Source organism: Strix uralensis, chromosome 18 (genome assembly GCF_047716275.1).
Source record: "Strix uralensis isolate ZFMK-TIS-50842 chromosome 18, bStrUra1, whole genome shotgun sequence".
Classification (NCBI taxonomy): domain Eukaryota; kingdom Metazoa; phylum Chordata; class Aves; order Strigiformes; family Strigidae; genus Strix; species Strix uralensis.
This window is the reverse complement of record NC_133989.1, coordinates 2004642-2014287: the sequence shown is the minus strand read 5'-3', so window position 1 is coordinate 2014287 and position 9646 is coordinate 2004642. Positions and strand designations below refer to the sequence as shown.

At 60.3% G+C, this 9646-nt stretch overlaps 1 protein-coding gene across 1 annotated transcript; it reads left to right on the top strand.

Moving 5' to 3' along the window:
* The first annotated feature begins 528 nt into the window (after nucleotides 1-528).
* On the top strand, nucleotides 529-9646 carry SAMD10 (sterile alpha motif domain containing 10). The gene is made up of 5 exons (XM_074888437.1): nucleotides 529-598; nucleotides 2768-2952; nucleotides 6836-7004; nucleotides 8138-8278; nucleotides 9367-9646. Exons 1-5 carry the CDS (start codon nucleotides 529-531, stop codon nucleotides 9429-9431), a joined length of 630 nt encoding a protein of 209 aa, XP_074744538.1. The 3' UTR covers nucleotides 9432-9646.

The following is a 9646-nucleotide window of genomic DNA, read 5'->3' as shown; positions in this document are numbered from 1 at the left end:
CCCGGGTGCGGGCGCAGACCATGCCGAGCCCTGCAGCCCCTGCCCGAGAAGGATGCTCATCACCACTCTCCCTCTTATCTTTTCCTCCTGCATCCCGAATGCCCCAAACCACCAGTGACCCCGGCGCTGCCACAGCTCCGCTCAGCCCCAGGGTGATGCGTCCATCGCGGGTGATGTGTCCCCCACAGCAGCCCCCCAGGCTTTGAGTCCATCCTGGTGCCAGCTGGCCCTGCCGTGGGATTAGGCGGGAGCACGCGAGGAAAACGCTGAGCATCTTTCCGGATCAAACACCCACAGGGCAGCGGGGAGGGGGTGTAATTCATCCCCTCCTCCCCATGCGAGGCCAGCTGGGGGCTGCCCAGCGCCGGAGCCAGAGTGAGCGTGCGGCCACCATTTATTGGCAGCGGGAGGGAGGCGATCAGGGGAGTCAGTCAGGTGTGGACGAGGTATGAGGGGAGGCAGGGATGGAGCCGCGCTTGTGACAGCCGGTGCTGCCGAGCACTCGCACGCATCCCTCCTCCTGCCGAGATGCAGCAGGGCCGGCCATCCCTCTGCTGCGTCTCCACCATCCGCAGCTCACGGGGACCACGCGAGCCAGGTGAGGGGGGGGCTGCAGGGCATGGCTGGGGGGGCTGTGGGTCCAGCAGGGTTGGGGGGAGGCTGGGGGGCTGGTGGGCACAGCCTCTGGCTCAGCAGAAAGAGGAGCAGAGGGGATGGAGGGCAGCTGGGTGCTCGTGGTGATGCTGTGGTTGTTCCTGAGCAGGGCATGGGAAGGAGAGGAGAGCCCGTGTCCAAGGCCACCCCCGCGTTCCTGCGTGGAGCCAGCCCTGCCACGGGGCTCCTCTGTCTCTGACCTTCCCCTGCTCCAGAACGCTCCCGTGTGCCCTGGCTCCCCCTCACCCATGTCGAGTGCTGCCGGGCGATGGGAAAGTTGGGAGCCAAGGGCTGGACTGGGGGAGCAGGAGGCTGCAGGGGAGATGCTGGGGGGGCTCTGGGGTCCAGGGCAGCAGCTGCCTGTTCCTGACTGGAGTGGTGCTGCCAGCATTCCCAGCCCTGCCTTTCTTCTCGGCTTGTTTTTCCCTTCCTCTTTCCCCCCTCTCTCCCATCTGCTCTCACTCGGGCTCTCTCGCCTCCAGCCGTGTTTGCTGGGGGCAGATGCTCTATAGCCCCCTATGGATATAGGTCCTGATGATGGCCAGAGCCCCCTTCCCCGCCACCTTCCCGCAGCGAGTCCTGGGGAAGCCCCGGCCCAGCCGAAGGACACAGCTCTGGCACCAGCCCCTCCAGACCTGCCGGGTCCGTATCTGTCCCCAGCACCCAGCGGGATGGGCCGTTTTCAGCTCGGGGGTAGCCCAGCACAGCTGTGGCAGGGCTGGGTTCTCGGGGTGCCGGAGGCACCTTGGGCATCCTTGGCTGGAGGGAGCATAACCCGCTGCGGCCCTCAGCCACCGGGTCCAGGGTGTCTGAGACTGTAGGAAGCCATCGGAGCCGTCCCCATCACCCGAGATGGGCACAGAGACACCCCCCCTGCCAGCCCTGCCCCTGCTCGACACCGAGCCTCTCCGTGGATCTCCCATCAGCGTGTTTTCCATAAAACCCCTCGCTTTCCCAGCCGTGGGTCAGGTCCCCTGCCTCAGTTTCCCCGTGGCAACACTTGTCGCTGGGTGTGTTTAAGGCGGTGTGTTGTGGTCTGGATAACCTGGGGCACACGGACACATCGACAGCCGTTTCCTGCTCCATTTTGACTTCTTTTGGCCGGTCACTCTCCTCCTGCATGAAGGTGTGCTCAAGAGGTCTCATTGCAACCACCTCCCTCTTAAAACCCACTAATTATGAAAATGAGCTGCAGCAGGTTTTCTCCAGCTCCCCCGGGGTGGGGTGTCCCCAGAGGTGGATCTCCTTCGGGTGCTGCTCTGCTTTCGGTGGTTTCACAACTTGCTCATTTGCTGTGGTGGGAGCGGGTGAGCTGGGGGATGCTCTGGTCTTCTACGGATCAGTGCTGCCTATACCAAACCGGCTGGCTTTTATCCAGCACAGATGAGCACATGAACCCCTAATAATACCCAGGTGTCCCCCTCCCACAGCAGCCGTGTCCCTTCAGCCCCCCTCAAAGGCAAGCTTTGCATCCTCATTGCAACCCCAGGACCCTCAGCTTATTAAAACACAAAGGGTGGGGGACAAAAACTACTCATTGCGGGTAAATGGCTCTTTGTGGGTTGGCATGGATGGGCTGGTGTGTGTTTGACAGCAGCTGTCCCCAAGCACCTGTGGTCTGTGCTGGGGAGGGGACACCAACCTGCATCCCCTTCTCCATCCGGCTGCCCAGGGTGGGGTTTACCTGTTGCCCCCCCTCGGTGGTGGCAGTTTAATGTCAGCCTGGCCCATGGAAAGTGGCTCTTCCCCTTTGCCCCCTCCTGGCGTCTCGCCCGGCAGAGCGGCGGTGGCGAGCAGGAGGTTATAACCCCGCGGGGAAGATCAGCTGCGGGGTCCCCACGTCTGCTCAGCAGGCGGGTGTCAAAACAAGCATCGCTCGCCAGGGCTTTGTGTAGGCAAACATCTTGTCGGCGCCCGCCGGCTCCCGGCGGCTTCGTGGGCTGACAGGTTTTCTCCCTGGCAATGGAAAGAGAAGGAGGGAGCAGGCAGATTTTGGCAGTGGGGGGTACAGCTGAGCTCGGCAGGTCCCGTGGGGTAGAAGAGGCGTTTGTGGGTGCCCAGGCGCGTGGTGGAGGGGCACGGTGGCCGTCTCTCACCCTCCTTCCCTCCGCAGCCGCCGCCGCTCACTTCAGCTTCTGCCGCAGCCTCCTGGAGCACACGGTGTCGGCCGAAAACCTCAGCTACCGCCTGCAGAGGAACCCTGGCAGCAGCCTCACCTGGCACGACGGCCGGAGCCAGCGGCCCGACGGCGGCCGCACCGTCAAGCTCCTGCGGCAACCGGGCACTGAGGGCTCGCAGGTACCCGCCGGGCTCCTCCGCACCCCACCAGCCCCCACCCTGGGGCTGCCCAGGGCAACGCGGCTCCTCGTGTCCCCCATCCCATCGATTCTGTGCTGCAGCATTTCTCTTTTCTCTGCAGGATCAGGCCTTCAGATCCCGTTTTGCTGAAAGCCCTCATGATTATTGGGCATTTAGTTATAGTAATATATATAAATATAATAATTTAAGTATTATCATCAGGCTGGGGGCTGTGCTGGGGTGAGCTCTGTGCATCACCTCCGCTCCACACCTGGAGCTGGGACTTAATATAAATGTGCCAGAACCAAATTCCTTGTAACGCCTTAAAATCCCTGAGCGCTTGGGTATGTCTCTTAGCCAGGTTTGGGTCATTGTCCTCCTAAAATTCTGAACTTTCTTGCACTGGGGAGGGTGTGAGCCAAAGGTTTCCAGCCATTGGCCTGCTGCCCTCCCTCCGCACAGCCGTGGGAAGGAGCATCTTCCCAGTGAGCAGCTCCTGGTGCTTCCCAACCCCTTCGTAACGCCCCGGGAGCGGCGTTCAGAGGCAGCACATCCAGCTGGTGAGCACTGGAAAGAAAATGGGGGAAATCAAACTGCCCAGCTTCCAGCCTCCAGCATGGAGATGCTTTTGCATCTTAAGGGCCCAGCTGGTTCGGCATCAGAGGGGAGGAGGGTCCAGTCCCACCATCCCGCTGTGATGCTCCCAGCAGCGGCAGCCCCAGGGGTGCAGTGTCCCCTGTCCTGGTGGCACCTTCCCCATCACCCCTCCAGGCACCAGGGTGACTTCTTTCCTCTTACACCTCTGCAAAAAGCATGGGGAGAGCGCTGCCTGCACGGCGCTGCCTGCACGGGGACACGCCAGCCACTCTCCGGGTGCCAGCTGCCTTCATCATGGCTCTCCCCCCTCTGCCTCTATGTGCCTCGCAGAGGGATTTGGCAGGGAGAAAGGCTTTAATTTTGCCATAAGCAAGAAAAAATGCCCAAGAAAAAGGAGGTGAGGCGAGTCGCTCCTTGCAGCTCCCAGGGGAGGGCTCCCACCACCCGGCTTCCCCCCCCAGCCACCTCCTGCCTCCCCCCAGGAGCAGCCCCGGAGCCCTCCCGCCCACTCCCCTCAACATCGGTGCTCGATATTCACGGCTGAGAGTTTATCAGAGAGACAGCGCAGCTCAACCAGCTGGAAAACGAGCCTGTGATTCATTACACCTCCCCTGCCCACCCGCGGACCTGTCGGGGCGGGGGGCTTTGCTTGCCCCAGTGGATGATGCACCCCGAGCCCGTGGCGCAGGGTTTAGGGATGCTGAGATGGGTCCCCAGCACCGGGCTGTGTCTGATGGGGGAAGCGTTTGCAGACACGAGCGTGCCCAGGGAAATTTCAGGTTGTTTGTCACCTCTCCCCCGTGCCTCGGAGGGTTAGTTGGATAATAGATGCAGGAAGCTCACAGGAAGCTCGCGGGAAGCTCGCGGGAAGCTCATGGGAAGCTCATGGGAAGCTCGCTGTTATTTCCCCCAGCCCCTCTGCTTCTCATCATCGCTCGTTAGTGCATCCAGAGTAAATCACCTCCTCCTCCTCCCCACGCTCTCCGGCATGCTCAGCCGAGTGTGAAGGAGCCGAGCGGCCGGCGCAGGCTGGGGCTGCTCCCGCGGGCAAGTGGCTCCCGGGATTGAGTCTGGAGAGGGGGGGCAGGCAGCTACCAGGGCCCCCCCCCAAATGTGGGGGTTGAGTTGGTTGGGAAACCAAACTGTGCACATTGTCTATCACATTTTCCATCTGCTTTGGAGAGGGACTCCTTGGTTATTAATTAACAGCCTCCCAACTTTGCCTTCTCCCCTCTTGCTTGAATGTCCCCAGCTGACACAGGCGAGCTCTGCTTGAGGAAAAATCCCTTTCCAAGCCCAAATTCTCACCTGGGTGCAGCAGCAGCCCCTGCCAGGCTGGTTGGGCTCTGCAGGGTGAGCAGAGCCCAGCACAGGGCCTGGGGAGACATCCCGGACCCCTCTGCCCCCTGCCTCCTCCTCTTTGACATCTCTCAGGGACGTGTCATCAGTGTCAGTAACCGTATCATGTCTGGAGTCCCTGTTACACTAATTATCTCTGCTCCTCTATTAGGCATGCTTAATTAGCCAATGTTTGCACACAGAGGTCGACATTGGCATACCATGGTCTGAGCACTGTTGACCTCTCCCATGCCAGCACCTTCCTACATCAGCTGCTGCCTCGGCCTTGGCCCTGCCGTGTCCCGGCCATGGATGAGGACCGTGCTGGCAGGGTCCCTGGCAATCCGGCCCCCTCCTGTCATGGGCATCGGGGAACTTTTTTCCATCCCCACCTGCCTGTGGTCCAGCCCAGGACAGCCCCAGCAGCTCAGGTGCAGGGCCCTGAGCGATGTTTGCTGGTGCTGCTCGTGGCTGAAGTCTCTGCCAGCGGCAGAGATCTCACCAATCCCCCCCCCCCCCCGGGTGCTAAAACCAGAAAAGGTGAATTTCTGCATTGCCCAGCCCCATTTCCCAGCCAGCCTTGAAGATCCCCCCCTGGCAGAAGTAGGCTCAGCCCCCTGGGCTGTTACAGATCAAGGTGTTTGATTTGCTCTGTACAGGGGTAAATCCAGGTGGCAACGACCTCGCAAGGCCAGAGGCGCTGTGATGTGGGTGAGGAAATGGAGATACTGGGCAGCTCGGGGAGAGACCGACCACTGCAGCAGGCAGCGGGAGGGAGGGAGGGAGGGAGGGATGCTGGCAGACAAGCCCCATCTCAGACTGGACAACACTTCTCCCCCTCCATCCACTCTGCTCTGCGGGTCCTGGTCCCATCCTGCACCATGCAGAGCAGGCAGTGCCGGAGGGAGCAGCTCACCCTGGGGGCCAGGACAGTCCGGGCAAGGGGTGAGGGTGTGGGGCAGAGGTCTCTGGGAGGTGGAGGGTGGTCAGGAGCACTGAGGATTGCAGCTCTGGTTTATCCTGTGTGTCTCTGGGCATGGCAGCACCCCAAGAAAGAGCTGTGGGGTTCAGAGGTGACTTTAGACACCTGCAAGGCTGCAGGACCTTGTCGTGGCTGGTCAGCTGAGGATCAAAGGAGGATGAACAGGAGGGAAAGGGAGAGTCCCTCCTGCTGCAGGGCTCCAGCTGGCTGCTGGCTGCTTCACTGGGGGCTTCTGGTGGGGATGGCTTTGCACCAGTACCAGCTTCTGGTGGGGATGGCTTTACACTGGTACCCGCTGCCCCCCAGGACCTTGCTGGCTCCATCCCCACTGAGAGCTGCCAGCAAGCACCTTTGTGTGCCTGGTGAGGGCGGGACCCTGGGGACCCCCAGGACACCTCCCGAGCCCGTGCGATGCTCTGCTGGGCTGGGAGATGCGTAGGGGAGGGGGTTGGGGCTCCTGCGTGCAGCAGGAGGGCCAGGGAACCCCCGGGTGTGGGGTCTATGTAGGGCAGGACCCCCACCTCAGCCTCCCATCTCCTCTGCCTCCACCTCCCTCATCGGTTCCTCTGCTGCTGCTATTTCGGGGTGAATGCAGAGACTCCAGAGGGTGCAAAGCCAAAATCTGCCGGTATCACTCAGCACCTCCCCGTCCCCGTGGGCTGACAGAATCACAGAATCACAGAATACCAGAATCATCTCGGTTGGAAAAGCCCTTGAAGCTCCTCCAGTCCAACTATTAACCTCACACTGACCGTTCCCAACTCCACCAGATCCCTCAGCGCTGGGTCAACCCGACTCTTCAACCCCTCCAGGGATGGGGACTCCCCCCGTGCCCTGGGCAGCCCATTCCAACGCCCAACAACCCCTTCTGCAAAGAAATCCTTCCTAAGAGCCAGTCTCGGCCAAGACATTTTCCACTTCATGGGGCCGAATCCCTCTAACCCCCTCCCCTCCTGCTCCCCCCAGGGCCGTGCCTGTGACCACTATGGCATCTACCACACCAGCCCCACACTGGGCAGCTTGGCCAAGCCGGTGGTGCTCTGGACCCAGCAGGATGTGTGCAAATGGCTGAAGAAACACTGCCCACATAATTATCTCATCTACGTGGAGGCATTCTCCCACCACGCCATCACAGGTACAGTAGACACCGCCGCTTATTCACCGGTACTAATTGCCATTAGCACGTGCTCCTGAGAAATAGCTGTTTGGAGGTTCGTGGTTCGGAAGACAGATGTACCCTCATTGCTGTCCCTTCTCCCTATGGAGGCACAGCCGGGGTGAGAGCTGCCCCACAGCACCGGGCACGGGGACACCCACTGGGCTGGGCAGGAGGAATCCAGCACTGGGGTGAGCTCCAGGACAGGCTGGAGGTTGTTTACAATGAGCACAGGGGAGATTGTGGTTTATAAGATGAGGATGAGTCTTCTCCTCGCCTAGATAAATCTAATAAGAATATTTTAAATACTGAAAATTCTTGCAGAAGAGGAAAGATCTCTGACCAGCTGGAGTCCAAGTTGCAAATATCTTTGTCCAGGTCTAAATCCAACTCCCAGCCAAGTCCTTGGAGGACACTTACCTCTAGGACTTGCTCCCTCCCCTTTGCCCCTCGGGGACAGTGGCTTTGACCTCTACATATGAGCATCGTCCTGCTCTGACCGCAATGTTTGCATGGCCAGGACCAGGAGAAAGCAGCGGGGAAGGGAGCGCTGGAGCTGCCCGGGAGGGACGCAAAGCCCTAATGCAAGAGCTCAGCCAGCCCTTGCATGGGAAACAAAGGCAGCATTAGCAAATGTACGCTGGGAAACAAGGACAAAAGATGGTTGTAAATCCCTTGTCTAATAGCCCGCGGACTGGAGGAGAGTGGCTTGCCAGGGACGGTGGCAGCGACGCTAATGTGTTTTGATGGGTACCCCCATTCCTCGGGGACCGGCAGCCTGCGCGGGGACCGTGCGCTCGGAAAAAACATCTCCTGATGCGGGAGGTGGAGCGGAGAAATGGAAAGCTGCTGCCTGCGGGGATGGGTTACGTGATAGCTGGAGCAGTACCTACCTGTCCTGAGGCTGGGGACCTCGAGCTGCCACCCGGTGCTCCCCAAAAGCGGAGCCACCTGCGAGGCTTCTCCATCCCCATGGGTCCAGGTGGTGAAAGAGCATTTTAGGATTTCTTCCTTTTCCCCTTCCTTGTCCCCACGTGAAGATGGGCTCCTGTTTGAGTTGCACTTCCACGGTGTCCTGCCACGCTGGGCACTGAGCGACGCCGTGTTTGCAGGTCGGGCGCTGCTGCGGCTGAACGGGGAGAAGCTGCAGCGCATGGGCATCGCTCCCGAGGCGCAGCGGCAGGAGGTCCTGCAGCAGGTCCTGCAGCTCCAGGTGCAAGAGGAGGTCCGAAACCTGCAGCTCCTCAGCCAAGGTAGGGCCGGCAAGAGGCCGAGTGGGGAGGGAAGCCACGAAGTCCCAACCCCGGGGAGGTTGTGCCCTTCCTGCAGCCGGCCGGGCGAGCAGAACGGTGGCTGAGGGGCTGCCAAAGCCAGAGGCACCCCCCTGCATGTCGCTGGGGCAAATGTAGCCCACACCATGGCTGGAATGGGGTGTGGAGCACAGGTTGGGGGGCACGAGAGGGGTTGGGGTGCACAGGGATAGGCTGTGGTGCACAGGGAGGGGTTGTGGTGCACAGGTTTTCACAGAATCCCAGAATCATCTCGGTTGGAAAAGCCCTTGAAGCTCCTCCAGTCCAACCATGAACCTCACCCTGACCGTTCCCAACTCGACCAGATCCCTCGGCGCTGGGTCAACCCGACTCTTCAACCCCTCCAGGGATGGGGACTCCCCCCCTGCCCTGGGCAGCCCATTCCAACGCCCAACAACCCCTTCTGCAAAGAAATCCTTCCTAAGAGCCAGTCTGACCCTGCCCTGGCGCAGCTGGAGGCCATTCCCTCTTGTCCTGGTGCTTGTTCCTTGGTTCAAGAGACTCATCCCCCCTCCCTGCACCCTCCTTTCAGGGAGTTGGAGAGGGCCATGAGGTCTCCCCTCAGCCTCCTCTTCTCCAGACTAAACCCCCCCAGTTCCCTCAGCCGCTCCCCATCAGACCTGTGCTCCAGACCCTGCACCAGCTCCGTTGCCCTTCTCTGGACACACTCGAGTCATTCAATGGCCTTTTTGGAGTGAGGGGCCCAAAACTGAACCCACTCATCAAGGTGCTGCCTCACCAGTGCCAAGTCCAGGGGTAAGATCCCTTCCCTGACCCTGCTGGCCACACTAGTGCTGATACTTTCTGATATTTGTGATATTTGTGGTGCACAGGTTGTGGTGCACAGGGACAGGCTGTGGGGCACAGCCCAAAATCCATCAGTGGCATTTTGTGTGGAAAGGGTGAGATTCTCCAGGGCCGGCAGTGGGTGAGCTGGAACACACCACCCTGCAGGCTGTTTATTCCTTCCTCTCCCGCCTTGTTCCAGCTTCTTTTGGCAATGTCTCCTAGCTGATCCGTCTGTTTGGCAGATTGCACCAACACTGTGAACCGAGCACCTCTGGGATGGGCTGTGCTCCGCCGATACGAGACCTGAACCGCACGCTTGGAATACGAAGAGACTGCTTCCCAGCCACTCCGGGGCTTCTCTCCTTCTTCTTTCTTTTTTATGAACACATTTCTGTGCAGAGATGGGAGGTTTCCTCCAGCAAACGTGGCTCTTGGCTGGAGGAAAATTAGCAAAACAGCCACTGGGACAGACAAACTTTTGCCCACCTGAGCCTGAGGGTTCACAGGGAAAGAGATGGAAAA

Coding starts and splice junctions, on each gene's coding strand:
- SAMD10 (XM_074888437.1), top strand. CDS start 529: ATGCAGCAGGGCCGGCCATCCCTCTGCTGCGTCTCCACCATCCGCAGC. Junction 599..2,767: donor ACGGGGACCACGCGAGCCAG/GTGAGGGGGGGG, acceptor TTCCCTCCGCAG/CCGCCGCCGCTCACTTCAGC. Junction 2,953..6,835: donor CGGGCACTGAGGGCTCGCAG/GTACCCGCCGGG, acceptor TGCTCCCCCCAG/GGCCGTGCCTGTGACCACTA.